The sequence below is a fragment of the Acipenser ruthenus genome, chromosome 35, assembly GCF_902713425.1.
Source record: "Acipenser ruthenus chromosome 35, fAciRut3.2 maternal haplotype, whole genome shotgun sequence".
NCBI lineage: Eukaryota > Metazoa > Chordata > Actinopteri > Acipenseriformes > Acipenseridae > Acipenser > Acipenser ruthenus.
The window spans coordinates 10032889-10051185 of NC_081223.1; the positions used below are offsets into that span (position 1 = coordinate 10032889).

General features: G+C 39.7%; 1 protein-coding gene across 1 annotated transcript; it reads left to right on the forward strand.

Moving 5' to 3' along the window:
- Positions 1–22: 22 nt before the first annotated feature.
- On the forward strand, positions 23–18045 carry LOC117965146 (protein rapunzel-like). Its single transcript, XM_059007365.1, has 2 exons — positions 23–157; positions 13440–18045. Exon 2 carries the CDS (start codon positions 13516–13518, stop codon positions 14692–14694), a length of 1179 nt encoding a protein of 392 aa, XP_058863348.1. The 5' UTR covers positions 23–157; positions 13440–13515; the 3' UTR covers positions 14695–18045.
- The last annotated feature ends 252 nt before the right edge of the window (positions 18046–18297 follow it).

Consider the following 18297-nt stretch of genomic DNA (forward strand, 5'->3'; position numbering starts at 1 on the left):
AGCTGGTAGATTCAGTAACTTTATGGTGGTGCCATAAAAACGTGACTAGTTTAAAGGTGTGTCTTTTGACCACATCATCAGCACGGTTTGGGGGTATTGCAGATTTTGCTGCGGTGAATTTTCTATTTCAGTAAGCTACACCTGCCACTGAATTAAGGTGAGGATGATTTTTTGTTCCTTTTTTAATGTATTCATTTAATTAGATTGCACTGGGTTTGGTTAAACTTGGTGGTTATTTTCGTTTTAGTCCAAATACCGAGGTCCTTTTGTATTGTATTAATGTCATAGCTATACAATGAATAATTCTCACTATGTCCATTAGGATACTGAAGTATTAAAAACATCCTATGTGTGGTTACCCCTTACAGTTCACAGTGAGTTAGGGGCAAATGTAACTACGTATGACCATTTATACTAGGCTTGTGTTGAGTCTATTAACTCCTAAATCCGCAATTCCATAGTTATGGAAAACTTATGCGAGATATTTCATATCATATCGTTAATAACAACCTACTTACATTATTACAGTAGGGTCGTGAACGTGAACAGATTTGTAAATAAGGTCTTCTCTTTTTTAAAATATGTTTTTGAATAATATTTGCGTAGTAGAGGCACGTACGCGCCCTTGTTCGGCAAGGTCGTTGGGAAAGGCAGCTCCCGTGACTGCGCAGTTAAATTGGCCTGTAACCCTGGCAACCAGAAGTACCTAAACAGTGCCATTTTTACCTGGCGTAACCTTTTAAATAGAGTTATACACGGAATTAATAATAGCTGTTTTTTGTGGGAACCTTTCTCTTTGCTGTTTATGTTGTTGTTAGTTGTTTAATTTTGCTGGGCTTAGAAAAGGTGACCCAATTTTCGTTTTTCTATTCGGTTGGCAATAGGACTCATGCAAGCAGGGCCAGCATCGGGGGTGGGGGGGCTGGGGCGGTTAGGGGGGGGGCGGTCCAGCCTTTGGGGGGGCCAGCCCTGAGTCCATTTCATTTTTTTCTGAGCCCACTTTAATGACTTGACATAGGAGTCGTCTACTTCACTGGGTTTCAGTGTTGACAGATCTGAAAAATGCAAATATCGTACTGGAGCTTCAAAATTACTGTATTTCACAAAAAATTATCATACATCCCAAAAATGAAAGAACACGTGAATGTTTTTTCATCCTTAATATGTGATCATATTGCGGTAATTAGATGTTAACCTTGAGTTTATATATGATAAAGTAATATTGTGCAATGGAATGCATGTATAAGCATACAGTATTTGTATAGTGCCTAAATGTAGTTAGCTCAAATGATTGTGGAGTGGTCTAAATGAAGTATTTTGAGATCTTTAGGAAAGAAAAGTTTGCTAAATGGGCGTCAACATGTTTGCAGCAGCAGTATACGTTTGGGAGACGATACAAGAAAGATCGGAGCTAAAGAGAATGTGCTGCCCCTCTTTCTTGCTCCCAGACAGAATATCTCTCTGTAAACTCTTTATTTATGTTGCATTCACCAGTCAAGCTGGGTGTCAATATTATAATAATATTACTAGCGCCTAAATACAGCCTGGAGAATCCACCTCACTCTCCGAGTTCTCCTCACTGATTATGATTACCCTTTAAAACGTCAAATTATGTCTTAAAATAATGGAGAAAATAATGTCCAACCGTCAGACACAGCTTTAGAAGCACAGTCACGTTCACGTTTAAACATGCCTCCGCCCACAATCGACCACACAAAGACAACCAACGAATCACTGACAACCTGCTGGAGCGACAGCCAATCACTGAGGCGATGAAAATGGTTCATTATTGTCGTCTCCTGTCTCCTCCCAATGACAGATTAAAAAAAAATATCGAATATGAATTTATTTTCTTGAATTATCGTACATTTTGGAAACTTTCACAATTATCTGTCGTACAATGGTCCAAATTATCGTATAAATACGATAATTATCGTATGTCTGACAACACTGCTGGGATTACAAAAAAAAAAAAACACATAGCAAGGTGGTATTGGCGGGCTGTCAATCAAAACACAAATTTGCAAATCACAGCTGACAGATTGTCTATCTGGGGGCAGGACGTGGAGCGAGCGCTGTGGCAATACGTCAGTGTTAAGGCCATGTGATTGCTCCGATGCGAGATGTGATACTAAAGGTATAATTTTGTGAGCCCAAAATAGACCGACTAGAACTAGACACCCTGATTTAGCGAAACCGTTCCACCTTCCTGTCTGGAGCGGGTTCTGCTTGTTCGGTCCAACAGCCCGGTCTGCTCGAGGAGCAGTTACACACGGTGAAACATGGTGGAGCCCTGCAGGTACAGCTATGGACAAAAGTTTTGCATCACCTACATTCTTTTTTTGATTGAGACAATAAATAAAATTTATATCTATATATATATATATCTATATATATATATATATATATATATATATATATAGATATATATATAGATATATATATATATATATAGATTAACATAATTTGGATGTTTTATTTATCATGTAATCAAAGAAACTACAGAATGATATTGCAAAAGTCAAGCCATGTACTGCTAATTCACTGCATTCTAATAGATACATTACAACTGTACATGCAATACTGGCAAAATACAATGAAGGTAGCCTCGATTTACGATGGTCTGTACTGTAGAGCAAGATTCTTTTTTTATTTACTTAACACATAATTTTAATGTTATAGTTTATTACATATCATGTAACTACTGCTTGAAACTTTGTCTAAAAATGTCATCACAATGCACAAACAGCATCCCTAAATCACGATCAGCCTGATGCTTGAACAGAAATGGAACTAAATGATTTCACGAAAAGGCTAACACCTTCTTCCTGTTTCACATCGAACAAGCTGAACGTGTCGGAGTCTGTCTGCCTCATGAAATTCCACCTTAACCAACGGATGGTCAAAATTCAGTATTTAAAAAAAAAAAAAATTAATTAATTTGTCAAGTGTTCATAGAATCATGTTTTCGCTTATGAGTTGCAATGAATGCATTTGTACTGTGGGCGAGGTTTTGAGATGCACATTTTTTCAAATGTATTAATCTTGTTACATAATTGATTTATTAAAATGTTTGGATATACATCTTAAAATAACGTTAGAATATGTTTTTGTTAAAAAAAAAGTTTTCGACCAATTCAGATTTTGCTGCTGATGTTTCTTTTTTCAAAAGGTTTTTATTTAGGTTGTGTCTTTTTTGGGGGAAGGGGAGCTAGTCTACTTCACCGTCTTGCACCAGGGCTCTGTATGCAAGGATGGGTTATTTAAAGAAAATACAATTGTGGTTCTGATGTTTTCAGGACAGTCCTTGGTTCATTTTGTAGCTATTTCGTTTTTACCATAAAGCTAAACTTATGTTATGACTGTCCAATAAAATGTGCAACTGAAACTGAAAACCTAAACTGCAGCGAGATAAGAAATTTAAAGTCAAAACAGTGATAACCAAGTGAGTTTATTGCATTGTTCAAAACAAATATGGATGAAAAAGGAACAGATAAATAAAACCTAATGGAAAACAAACCAGAAAAGGGCATGGAAGGGTAGTATTAGGTATCCACCGAACTGTAAAATGAAATGTTGGGGCAACACATGAAAAGTTAAATGGATGGCAACAATAGAGAAACAAGGCCTGCACAAACAAAAATGCATTATAACGAAATATTCAAACATATAAAGTTGGCGACTGACTGACCAAGCACAGTCTCTAAACCCTGTTTGCAACAAATTTCTCCACCAATAGTCTCTCACATTTAACAAATGACCTTTCAAAAACTGTAATCGCAGTTAGTAAAGAAAAGTGAATTAGTTCAATCTCACCCAGACCGGTCCGGTCACACGAATGTCCAGGTTTCTTTGTAGTTTGTAAAAAATACAAAATGGTCAACCACAACAATGAAAAAACAAAGATCTTGCAGGACGAGCGGAAGAAGTTGGCACGGCTGAATCCAGAAGAGAGATCTCTAGCCAACAATATACTTTATTTTTTAAACTCTATCTTAATAAAAAGGAACAGATATATACAGAGATGGCAAAACAAACAAAGGACAGCCTAACTTCAAAATGGCTCCCCTATTTTTATGGTAAAGCTGTTAATATAGGGACCTTTGAGAAAAGAATTACCATAAAACCCTTAATAGATGCGTAAAAAAAACACTAGGTACAACAACCCCTTCAAAATGTCCTAAAGCTCTAATTAAGCAAACTAGGCATATAAGAATGTATTGGAGATGGAGCTGTGAAAACTAGAAAGGAAACGATTGCCTGGCCAGGCTGTCTGCCTAAGAATGAGTAGGTGATACACTTTTGGGATCACTTTATGCTCCAAAATATGGCTTAAGATTCACAATGTGATCTGTGTCGATCTTTTGCTGCTAGTCCGCACACTGTACTCTATAGTTGACAGCACCCAACTTTAATAATGACAGCTGGTCCTGACCATTTTGGTGGAAGTTTAGCAGAGAAGCTTGCTGTGGGATCCGACAATGAGTGTGCTCGGACCCAAACTAACTCACCTTCTTGCAACGGAACGTCTCTCCTGTGAGAATTGCCATTTCTAGCCTGACGGGTCTGGGCTATGCTTACACGTTATTTAACTTCTTTGGTGAAGTTTTGCTGTAGTTCTAACAGGGAGTACCAGTCCAGAGGGCCCTTAAGGGTGCGTCCGACTGCCAGTTCAGCTGGAGATAAATCTTCCTCAAATCAGCCGGCTGGTGAACTGGGGACCTCGGTCAGACACTAGGTATCAAGGAGTACCCCATCGAGTAAAAATCTCCTGGATAAGTATTTTGGAGATACCCTGTGTTTCACTATGCTGAAGGAACATTTCAACCCATTTGGAGTAGTAGTCAATCACCACTAAAAAGGTAGATGTTGCCTTTTTTACTTTGGGGGAAAAGGACCCGTCTAATCAATGCCCAACTTCTCTCCTGGCTCCTGGACTGAAGTGGATTGCAGTAATCCAGCTGGTTTGCTGTTAGATGGCTTGTATTTCTGACATATGCAACATTTGTTTACTTGCTTTACGGATGGTTGGCCACCAGGCGACCGCCAAGATTCTGAGCAAAGTCTTAAGCTGACCTAGGTGCCCACCTAAAAGGATTGTTATGGAAGCAAATCAAAAAAGAATGCAAACGTGCTGCTGGAACCACTAACTGAAACCTGTACCCCTCATCACGTATGGGTACCTTGCGATAGACCAGCCCCTGTAGACGGACAAAGAGGATTCTGTTGGGTCCAACGGGAGACTATCTTTAAATCATTGAGGATACTGGTTACCGTGGGATCTTTTGACTGTGAAGTTGGAAAGTCTGAGCTGTAGTTATTTCTCTTGCATACACACACTGCTGCAGCTGCATCAGATGTGACCAGAGCACGAGACAGAGCGTCAGGGACAACATTAACACTGCCCTTCCTGTACAGTACGGTAAAAATGAAAAACGATTTTATGAATTTATGATACCACCCTGCCAGCCCAAGGAAGCGCTGAACCTCTTAAGGTTGGTAGGTGTTGGATAGTCCTGGATGGCTTGTAACGTGTCTGGATTTGCTGCCACTCCTCTCTTAGCCACTACATGTCCCAGCAACATCAAAGTTGTTTTTAAAAAAAATGGCACTTTGTCAAGTTTAAGGTGAGTTCGGCTTGATGTAGTTTTTGAAACGCCAGCTTGAGGTCCTCTAAATGCTGGTCTTCACTGGGAGAATAAATGATGATGTCGTCTATATAGACAAAACAGCATCGACCTCTCAAGTCACCCAGCACCTGCTCCATTAACTGCTGGAAAGTTGCAGCTGCGTTTTTGAGTCCGAACAGCATGAACTGGAATAGTCAAAATGGTGTGGCAAACACAGCTGCTCCATTAAGTGACTCCAGGATATCCTGAACTTAAGGCATTAGGTAAGCATCAATCTGGGTTTGTGTAGTTCACGCAGAAACGGTAGATCTGTCTCGTTTCTGAATGAGTACTACAGGGGCAGACCAATCCGACAAAGATGGTTCAATCACCCCATCCTCAGCCATCTGATGAAGGTGTTCCTGTATCAGTGCCTTCTTTTGAGGTGACACTCGGTAAGCTCTCCACCTCACTGCCATCTCGCCTGTGGTGTAGATGGAGTGTGTACAGACAGGGGTCATGCCCAGTTGTGTGCTGCATACGGAGGTTCATTCTCTCATTGACCCCGTATTTTTTCCTTTCATATCAATCTGGGTATTTTTTTCTAAAAAGTCAAGGCCCAGTATCAGAGGAAAGGCCAGGTACTGGCCTGACATTATGTAAGTGTCTAGAACCCAAATTTCTCCATGAAAGTCATATGTGAGATGTGCTTGCTCATCACATGGCTTCACCGTGTCCCTTGGCTTCCGAATTTACTGCCAGAGCTGGTTCCCTATTAAAGTAAATGTGCAGCCATTGTCCAGTAATGAGGGATATGTACATTTCTCACCCCAATCTTCACAACCAGCAAAGTAAGTCCTGGTTGACTGGGGATTTCCATTACGGATTTATGAACATTTTGCACCCTCATTGTCACCTCCAAACTCAGGAAAATTTATTTTGTTAGGTAGTTTAGGAGCAATGGCCCCTTGTGACAAAGTGGCTGAGTGGCAACAGGTGCAGGAGTGATGCAGTGCGTGAAAGAAGCAGACAGAGATGATTGTAATCCGGTTTGGAAAGGATTTTATTAATTGCATCCAGGTCTGGCGACCACACAATAACCCCCCAGCAATACACAACAATGTGTACTGCACGGGGTAAGTAACAATAGGATTGCAGTCCCAAATAATAAACAATAATATCCACCCCCACAATAATACAAACACGGTCACCAGTCCTGGGTGCGTGCAGTAGTGCTCGTGGTGGGTGATACAAGTTTATTTCATGACAGCGGTGAAGTGTTGTTCCGGCTTTGTGCTGGCCCAAGGCGACAGCTCCAGAGACGTGTTAGCCGTCTGGTGATTCACAAACAAGACAATTACTAACAGACAACAAAAACAAACACACATGACCCCTTGGTAAACGAGTACAACCGCCTCTCCAGTCTGCAGCTGCCACGTCGTTTCCCTTTCGGGTCAATGCGTTATTGCAACGGAGTCTCGCCCCCTTCCTGGCTGGCCGACTTCCCTTGAACCCTGGGAAAGAACTGTCAGACCAGCCCGTCCAAGGAACTCTGTTCTCGCTGCTTAGCGCCCTCACAGGTCGGGAGGGAGATTTACAACCAAGAATCATTGTATTTCTGTCACACCCCTCTATGAGAGACCTCCGGAATATGCAGCGATATGTTAGATGGATCTATGTTGTTGCTGTCGAGGGGGTCTAATAGACACTTTGGGTGTGCTAGCTCTTCTCTCTAACTTCTTCATTTCATTTTCCCAATATTTGCCCCATCGATGGAGACGGTCAAACACTTCTTTGTCCAGCTGGGTGACAACAGATTCAACCCCTGGAGCCGGTCATCAATATATTGGCTCTCTATTGATACGACTACGCTGAGCCAAGTTAAACACTTCCTCTAATGTTTTAATCTTCTCTGTAATCTGAGCCAAAGTGCTAGACGGCTCTTCTGATGCTTGCTGATTAGCCAGTAACTGCTCTCCTGCCTCTTCAGACTCAGCCTTATCAGGGACTGGCTCACTAACATACACTTAACAGTGTAAGTAATTCACTAACTGGTTCTCTTGGCTTTCTGCTAGTAACTTATGCACCAGGGGATACATTTGATATTTCATCGCTAGGCACTGCTCTCTGAAAGTCGACAGTTCAAGAGACATGTGTGAAAACGTAAATTACAATGAAGAACAATGGTCCACTCTAAAATAATCCTGGCTTACAACTAAACACTCCTTGGTAAACCTCTCTCTTGTCCCCGTACATCCCACCAATTCTGTAGCGATTTAGTTTTTAACATAAAGCTAAACTTATAGGGTATATCTGTCCAATGCAATAAAGAATAAAATGTGCAACTGAAACAGAAAAATCTAAGCTACAGCGAAGTAAGAAATTTAAAAGGGTCAAAACAGAGATAACCAAGTAAAGTGAGTTTGTACAAAACAAATATATATTTTGTTGCCAGAAAACACAATTAAGGTATTAGGCTAAACGTATGAAAATGGAACAGATAAACAAAACTTAATGGAAAACAAAAACCAGAAAAAGGCAGGGAAGGGTAGTATTAGGTATCCACCACACTGTAAAATGAAATGTTGGGGCAACACATGAAAAGTTAAATGGATGGCAACAATAGAGAAATAAGGTCTGCACAAACAAAAATGCATTATAACGAAATATTCAAACATATAAAGTTGGCGACTGACTGAACAAGCACAGTCTCGAAACCCTGTTTGCAGTACATTTCTCCACCGTAGCTCTTGGAAAAGTCTCTCACATTTAACAAATCCCTAAAGAGAAAAAAAAACATGAAGCAGCAGTTCTCAAAACAGAAAAATTCCCCAAAGCCAAAAAATGATATAAAAAACAAGAATGGCCATTCAAAAACTGTAATCCCAGTTAGTAAAGAAAAGTGTATTAGTTCAATCTCACCCGGTCCGTTCCGGTCACACGAATGTCCGGGTTTTTTTGTAGTTTGGTCAACCACAACAATGAAAAACAAAAATGTTGCAAGACGAGCGAAAGAAGTTGGCATGGCTGAATCCAGAAGAGAGATCTCTAGCTAACAATATACTTTATTTTTTAAACAGATATATACAGAGATGGCAAAACAAACAAAGGACAGCCTAACTTCAAAATGGCTCCTACACCATTACAGTAAAGCTGTTAATATAGGGACCTGTGAGAAAATAATTACCATAAAACCCTTAATAGATGTGTAAAAAAAACACTAGGTACAACAACCCCTTCAAAATGCCCTAAAGCTCAAATTAAGCACACTAGGCATATAAGAATGTATTGGCGATGGAGCTGTGAATTACAAATTGCCAGGCTGTCTGCCATTCAATTAAGAATGAGCAGGTGATACACTTATGGCATCACTTTATGTGGCTTCTGCCACTCAATACAACTAGGCTTAATTCAAATGAAGTGTCATTTTAAACATAGATTAGTAAGGGAAAGCAGAGACGTCACCAGCTTCAGTTAGTCACTGGTACTGTAATTCGAGCTTCTCAGAGCTCTGCAGGGCACCTTATGACCTGAACACCACTCAGTCCGGGGCTTCACATCAGTGTGTTTATGTGGTGGTTTTGTGATTAATAGCTTGTAAAATGGTACCCTGCAATGTTCTCCTTTTTCTAGGAAAGCAGTACAATTGGGGATAGGGAGTTTCTTGCTTGATAACCTCACTCACACTAAATGCTCAATATATATATTGGTATAATTGCCTCCTCTTTAAAAAAATAATATGCATAGTTGACTTTTTAAGGACTGTCTCGTTTGAAGATACTGAAAGTAGGTGTTTTTATGACATTTTTCCTGCAGAAACTTCCCATCCTCAGAAAGGTGGTTTAAATGGGAAATGCCATTTTGCCTCCAGGAAATAAACTCAAACGGTTTACCTGCTATCAGAAAATCAGGATTGTGCCAAATGGGAGAGCATTGAGAGGGGTGCAGGCTGAGCTTAGTAATTGTACAAGCTCTTACCCATGCTTTAATTGTAACAGAGATACATGGGTGACTGAAACAAGGGTGTTTTTGAATCTCTTCACTTACATAAAGCAGGTCACTAACATGTAATGAACAACATTCTGAATCTCCCAGATCTACCAGGTAGCACCACCTTGAGCATCCAGCCATGTTGCTAAATTTTGCAACTGGAAAGCAATATTTTAAAAAGTCAGGCGCTGCTAAACCACCTTTGGACTTGGAATTTTGGGGTGTAGATAATTTAATCATGAGTTTCTTATGTTTCCAATAAAATATATAAATGATCTGATGGACTAGTAGACCTGAGCCCCAGACACTGGGTTGTGTGATCATTTATACTGGAGAGAGCTCACGTCACAAGACATGTGCAGCAGCATTTGAAATACAAACAATTTCTATATATGGCTATTACTAAGCAGTTTAATTAATTTCTACATACATGGATCTCAGAAATATGTAATTATTAAGCAGATAAAACCAGATGCCATGGGAATAGAAGACAGGGCGGTATGGCTCCAGTTGTTTTTGTTCTTCCACGATAAGTTTTCATGATGTTATGGGATGCTGTGGGATTCTGTCTCTGCTTATCATATGCCCCTGACAGTAAATCCGGAATCGACAGTCAAAACTGCACTCCTGACACACAAGAATAAGAAAAGACAGACATTGATCGAAAAACCCTCCACTCTTATGGGTTGTATATAAACCCTTTATTGTGCAGTATACACTTTAATAATGATTAAAAATAATCTTACAGCATACTTCTTTTATGGTGTGTGTTTCTAGAAGACACTCCTGAAATGAGGGTATCCTGGCGTATGGCAATGGGAAGGGGTTGTAGTAACTCAGAACAGCTAAAGGGCTGGGCTGGCAAGTTATTCCATTAGTAATCACCAAGGCTCGGGGGAACTATAAAACCTTAATCCATTCAAAAACATATTTCCCAAATCCACATTTAGGACCACAAATATAAAAGACAAATTACCCTATGAAAAGCATTTCCTCTATCTAAGGAGACTACCATAGTAGGATTCTCACTTTTACTAGCCAGATATATGATATTAAAATGTCATCTTGTATTATCTGGGGTTTTTCATGAACCCAGTTTGATGCGATAGTTTACTTTCTGTTTTAATATCAGTGTTTATTAATGATGGATGGTAATTGGCACAAAGTGAAGGGTATTTTTTAATTTTCAACAGAAGAGAGAATGAGGCTGTGTTCATAGACTGTCAGTAAATTAGAATGTTATAAATGATTAACCATTTCAAAAAAACAGACAGGAGAGATAAGAGAAGTGCTAATAAATTTTAATTGGGTATCCGTCCCGGCCAGGGGGGTTTTCCACAAGGCATGGCAAACAAGATTTCTGCAACGCTTTACTTGTAAGTAGGTTGTCTAGATTTATATTTTTAAGTTATCTGAAAACATATTTATTTGGGTTATGTCAGGATCAGATTCAGGTTCATACCGATTAGAATGAAATGGCTTGAATGTTTCATTGCAATAATGTTGTCAGATTGATCTTTAATAGCGGACATTGCTGATTTTCCCCATTTATGTTTAGGCCGATTAGCTAATAAACAACCTGATTTCTCTCCAAGTTCAAATTGTTTTTGTCTAATACTAGAGCATAAAACCGTTTTGGATGATATCCAGTTGTTAAGTCCAGTCTTGGTCTGTAGTAAACGCCTGTGAATGTCATTGGTAGGAGAAGAGGAACAGCGATTTCTGAATACTTTATTATTTTTCTGAAATGTTGAGTTTTATGTCTTCTTTTTTTGTTCCTTGTGGATGAGGAAGCGATAATCTTGCCCCTCAGTATTACTTAGGCAGTCTCCCATAGCAGAGAAGATGAACAATCAGGGCTGTGATTAAACAGCGGAAAGGCTGAGCTTTGAAAAAGAAAGCTTTGAATTCAGAGTCAGTCTGAAGGGAGGTATTGGATCTCCATCTTGTATTGATCCATATTCAGTGATTAAATTAAACTGACAGGAGCATGATCGGAGATGGGATGTATTACAGAGTTTGGTATGTTAGAAACTAGATTGTGATTAGCTAAAAAAAAAAAAAAATCAATGCAAGAATATGATATATGGTATGGAGAAAAATAAAATCTCATTAGGATAATATAAATGCCATATATCTCTCATGCCATATGCTTTCCTATAACCTGTAATGGTCTCTGTGGATTTAGATGGATTGATATTATTAGGATCTAGAACTACATTGAAGTCCCCTCCAATGATTATCTTAGAATCAGGGGAGTTTCCTCAAAGGCTAAATACTGAATGAAAAAAGTCATGGGAGCATAGACATATACTTACACACTTATTATTTAATTTGCATTTATCATTTAATTTCTTGGACTTGTATATGAAACCAGAGCACTGCATTAACACACAAAGCACTAGGAACAAGGCATTCAAACTGCACTGAATTTCCATGAAAGCTTATGAACTGGTCCTGCCCACAAGCTGGAAAATGACTATGTATGTGGTGATTCCATCAACATGTGGAGACCACAGGATTCTCATAAAGCTCACATTGTTATGTGTAAATGATGCCTTTGTGTGTAATTAGTTGTACCCTGAATAATGCCATTGTTTATGAGGCTCGCTGCTATGTGAAGGAAACAGCATGTTAATTAAAATAGTAGTGACTGCTTAAATGCTGAGGCTTTTATGTCAAATTGGTAAATCGCTTCAGTCTTAGAATGTGAAGAAATTGTCTGGACCGTTAGTCCATATGATTTCATCGATACAATCGCTGTTTCCTACAGTAGCCGTGTGCTGAATCCAGTAATGTTGTTGAAGCCGACACCCTGGGATCCTTCAAGAAGCTGCTTGATGAGATTCTGGAATCAATAAGCTACTAACAACCAAACGAGCAAGATGGGCTGAATGGCCTCCTCTCGTTTGTAAACTTTCTTATGTTCTTATATTCTATTGTCTCTGGAGAAACGCTTTTCCACTTATCATGTATGAAATGTGGTATTAACATTATTATATCAGGATAGCAGGAACATCAGATTTAGAAGACTTATGGAGAATTGCTAATCAAATAGATTGCCATTTTTTTTAATATCCTTTCTGGACTTTTCGGTGCTTTATTAAACTTTTACTATGGGAAACATTTATAAGGACAGACCCAATGTTTTGTAAATTTTAAAATATCCTCATGAAAATGTAGATCAAGGTTTACTTCAATCTTAATGTATTTTGTGAATAGCAATGTTTTATTTAAATGATATGCAGTGCTCTTGGCAATAGAACGTATTTGTGTTGCAATGAAAAATATCCAGATACTATATTTTCATAAGAATAACTAGTCACATGAGTGGTACAGTATATGGCGTTGGACTTGCAATAGAAGTAAGTGGGTCAGTCAGTTCCCATGTTGTATGACATCCTGCATCATTAGTGGATCTGTTGTCCATTTAGCTGTTCTAATTTTTAATTTCGACTGCCTGTTATTTTAATGGCATTCCACCACTTTATCACAGTACATTATCCAGGCAGTATTGAATTCCAGTCACCACTCTTTAAATCAGCAAGACCAGAGTGGCCCAATGCTTTGGATTAAAAGAGCTGTATTGACGACCACGGATTTCCTAGAGCCATGCAACTAAAAACTAAGTGACTGAAGAGCAGTAAAGATATTTTTTTTAAAAAGATCGATATTCAGGTTGCAATCTTTTCAAACCCATTAAATTGTAGCTTACAAAATAATCCCATGTCCATTAGCTACACAGCTCTCACGTGTGCAGTTTTGAAACATTATAGCAAACTTATTGTCTGGTACTACACTCGGTTTTCAAGTCCTAAATGTGTGTTTATTGTTTTACAGGAAATCCAAGACGCTGTTTGCCTTCCACACACTCCTAACATCTAACACACAAGACGCCAGCACTTCCAAAGGAAAGATGCCAAACCCACTGGAAAGAATAGTGGCAGAAAAAAAAGAAGTGATCGAAACGGCGATGGAAATGTTTGAGAAAGGAGCCGAGGTTGTAGCCAGCGCCGTGGGAGAGATATTTCCTATCTGTGAGGTGGCGGCACCAGTCCTAAGACTGGCCTTGGATAAAGTGGAAAGTAAAGAGGTCCACTATGTAAAAGAACAGTTTCAAGTCGTGCGCAATAAATTAGATGTAATATCTGATGAGGTAGAGGTCATTAATCAAGAGATTAAAAAGAGTTTAGTGGATAGCAAATACTTTGAAGTGGAGGAAAATCTACAAAACCAGTTCCGGAAGTATATGGATATCCTAAACGCTAAACCGCAGTTTAAGGAGGTCAAGAAGAAGCTGTTTCTTGACCACTTCAGCCGGACGGGGGGTGAGATGAACCTCCTTCTGCTCTATGATGCTGTGATGGGCCACAACGTCTTTGGTGAGTCCGTTCTGGAGATTGCCCTGAATTACGAAGGGAAAAATCGCCGCGTTCTAGAAGATCTTTTCATGCGTCTCAAAGAGCTCTTCTGCATCGGCCTGATCGCTTTGCTCGGACACGCAGCCGTAACTGACGGAGACGATGAATCGCTGATCGAAGAATGGAATGGGAAAATGCTGGAAGTGGAAACCAAAATGAAATCACTGATAGACGAATGCATTGACGGTTTTGCGGAGCAGGCTCAAGTCGACACTGAGAAACTGATAAAGGAAAAGAACATGATGGACAACCAAGAAACCGCCAAAGAGATCCACGGTTTTTTAAAGAGGAAATACGACTGGGTGAAATGGTCGGTCCGCGTTTACAAGCATTCAGGCAGCAGCTTCAGCAACTGGAGAGCGGGCGACAACTATCACTGTGTGACTGGAAAACACTGCTTTGATTTGTTGCAAGTCAACAACAGTAATGTGGTTGTGTCCTACAGTAGCAATCCTCTACCTGTTGAGAAAGATCACATCCGTCAGTTAGTGGAAGGACAGTACAAGAAAGATGATGCCATGAATGTAGCCGAACATCTTTCTAATGACGTGCCTGGGTGCGTGGTGCATGCTGTTAGCCGCTATAAGGAGATATGGGCATCATGGAATTTTCCAGATGAGTGTCATTATTGGGAAAAACACAAAAATGTCTCTCTGTGTGTCCATTCAGAATAATTACTCACTTCTATGATCTCAGCCTTCACAGCAATTCTTCCTGTAATAATACCCCTCATACAAGTTTTCCATTGTAAAAGCATTGTAAAACGCACATTATTATTTTATTATTATTTATTTCTTAGCAGACGCCCTTATCCAGAGCGACTTACAATTGTTACAAGATATCACATTATTTGACATACAATTACATTTATTTTTTACATATTATTGGGTTTTTACTAGAGCAATCTAGGTAAAGTACAGCAGCAGCAGTGTCCCCCACCTGGGATTGAACCCACGACCCTCCGGTCAAGAGTCCAGAGCCCTAACCACTACTCCACACTGCTGCCCACATATGGAATATTAAAAAACATGGCAAACCATCGTAAACTAATGCATAGTATAAACATGGGAAACTTGCAAAATTATTGAGCAAATTTACAGTGGAAAACTTTTATAGGGGACTGTGGAATGGTGTGGTGCAGAGAAACAAGCTGAAGTCCAAACAGTTTTAAACAAAACAACCAGGGTTGTTTTTTTACTTCTTTTCTTTTTTCAATTAAGCCCAAATGGGCTGAGGGAGGGCAGGTGTGCTCAAACGCACCAAAACCAAATGAAATGGTAAATTATATTCCATGACCTCTGTTTACGTCCTCTGTCATTACAATCGTCCCGTCCCTCTAGTCTCCTTGTCATCCCAGACACCCCTGTCTGTGCTTAGTCTGAGGGGGCGCAGAAGAGAAATAAGAACACACACACACAACTAAACATTAATTTGTCTCCCGCTGTCTTGCAACACCAAAATCCTTTGTTGTGAGACAGCGCGCTTCCCTTTCGTACCCAGAGCCCCGCCCCTGTAGTCAGCCAAACACCAATCCCGATAAGACTAGAGTGGGAGGGACCTGTGGACTTGCGTCGTCTTCCCTCACCAAGATGACTGCCTCCAAGTGTGATAGAGATCGCGGTCCAGCGGATCCTGGTAAGGGAAACCTCCATCTGGCTCAGCGCCCTCTAGTGTCGGGAGGTCAAATTACAGACCGGACCCTCCTTTGGCCATCACATGGACAGAAAGTAGTAGGCAGTAGTCTGAACTTTCAATGTTCATAATCATTGACCACCACCATATGTTAAAATAATGTGTTTGTGATTGAATTAAATTTTGTGAAAGATGCAATGTAATATAATTGCTGATGTAATGTAATTGCTGTTTTCATCCCTCTTACTATTCTATGACGTTTATGACTGGGTTCTGTGCTTCAATATTGAGTTGCTGTCCTTTTCTCTAATTCTTTATCTGGCTTTAAGCTCGTCTGGAGGATCCTATATGCTGGGACTGAACAGCCATCCTTATTCTTTTCAAATCATATGGTCTTCTATGACTCTAATCATATGTAGAGTCGGTGGGGCTGGCAGAGTTGAAAAGTCCCAAGGTCACATGATCTGAATTGAATGAGGAAGGCTGTTTAGTCTCGGCACTTAGGATTCTACAGACAAGCTCAAGTAAAGGCAGATTTAGTGAAAATAACTAAATATTAGCAAGAACCCACCCAGTCATGTAATAATGCATTGGGTAATGTCTGTTTCTGTATTGCTGCTTGATGGTCAATTTTACCAACCGATATCCCAATGGTATAAGCAACAACTTGACTTTTACAGCACTGTGGAATCACCCTGGATTGCATCAACCACATATCCATGGTTTTTCAGAATGGTTGACATGTCGTTTACAGAATGCCAGGTTTCAGCTAGACAGAGAAGATCAAGATTGGCATCAGTTATAAGTTCATTGAGGAGCAGAGATTTGTTGGTCAGAGAATGACCATTGAAAAAGGAGATTTTCTTATTTGAAGCAGGCAGTGTAGGGGGAGAAGGAGTTAGTAACAGTATCTGCAGCAGGTACTTACCAGTGTTCATTCCAGGAGAGGAGAAAGAGTGAGCATGCTTTGTCCAGGGGATCCAGACGTTAGGAATGAGGTCTCTAGTAGCCATTGGAGGCTGCCACAGCTCAGACTGCCCTTGGACGTGTGGCCCTTAGACTGCCACAGCTCAGACTGCCCTTGGACGTGTGGCCCTTTGACTGGCTGGCGCTTAGAATGGCTGGCCTTCTAAGACACTGTTTGCCAATTTATACTGTCCTGCAGGTCTAGAGCTGGTCCAGTTTACATGCTATCAAAATTCACTTCAATCTACCACAGCTCTGAGCACTTTAGAAAATGAATTACTTCAACCAGCTGATGTAGTTACATCAGCAAACAAGCATTCAAATGTACTTACAATCGCTATTTTGATTCTAACTACAAACAGCAACAGAATCCACATACTAAGCAGGTCAGTCGCTTGAATCACCTCATCGGATCAGTAGCTAAAACACAGTACAGAGGCGCTAATGTGGAAGCAAGTTAATACATTTCCAAATATCCTTTACACTCAGCTGTTCAAATTAGGGTGCTTTGTTTATTGAAATGTTTCTTCTCTAGTTAATTCACACTAGAAGAACATTTTTATGACAAGAAATGTACTATAAGTGACTGCTGAATTTGGCCGGGACTGTGGTATTAGGAAATTCGTCTTACACGACTTTGTTTTAACGTCAATTGACCGTATTTTTCAGCATATTCCTGGTTGTTTTGATATTTTTATGAACACATCTTAGGTAAATCAACTAAGGAAAACCTTTGTTGAACTTTTTCCAGGAGAATTTTTTTTTTTTTGTAAACATCGCAGTGTATCTAGTTCATCCCTCAGTCCAGCAGCAGTGCTTGTGGTTGAAATGAGCGATGTATTGTGGGAACAGAAAACCAGCCTTGTTGCAGGAGGGAGTGTGATCTGGATACACAGCGGCCCTTTCTCCTGTCGAACGCTCTCCAGTAAATGTTGCGAAATGGACTGATTTATAACGCATGATGTGTGATTAAAAGTTTCAAATAAGTCGTTGATATCTTTAAAAAATATCGCGCTGCAGTGCAGACAGCACGGGACAGAGCGACGTGATATAATACGTCTCTTGTTTCTGCAGAGAGTTCTGTAACACTTCAATTCTGTAGTGCTGTAGACAAATGCAATCCAGCTGTGGTTTATCCCATGAATAGCTTCTGCTAGTCAGTATTAGTATGGGACAAATATTGAACTTTCATATTCATTTTAACACTGAGATTAGCGTGATCAGTGTGACGGGATGTAGCATGTAGCTGTTGTATCTGTGTCTTGTGAAATGCATCAATCTTAAGCCTGCATTATTTGCACTACAGGTGTACGTTTCTAGAAGTTGTTTGAAACATGTTATATTATATGAAGATATATGACTGCTTAAAGAAACTAGATGTGTTGTACTTCAAACCAGTGCATAAATAAATCCAGTATAAAAACCTGGATGATAAGCGTCCTTTTAATTTCATTTTATCCCCATTTGTATGTTGCATTGCTGCTGCACACCATTGTAATTTATTTGTTTTTATTTACTACATTTATTGCGAAGCACTGTACAGTACATAGCAGAAAAAAGAACAAACCACAATACATTTGTATAGCGTGTCACACATACAACTGCCACAGTCAGACCGTTTAAATAACAGATTTAAATAACAGTATACACAATACATAAGCAGCAGTTTTAAAGTTACT

Bases quoted from the DNA above. Each gene is read 5' to 3' on its own strand.
- LOC117965146 (XM_059007365.1), top strand. From the start codon at position 13,516: ATGCCAAACCCACTGGAAAGAATAGTGGCAGAAAAAAAAGAAGTGATC.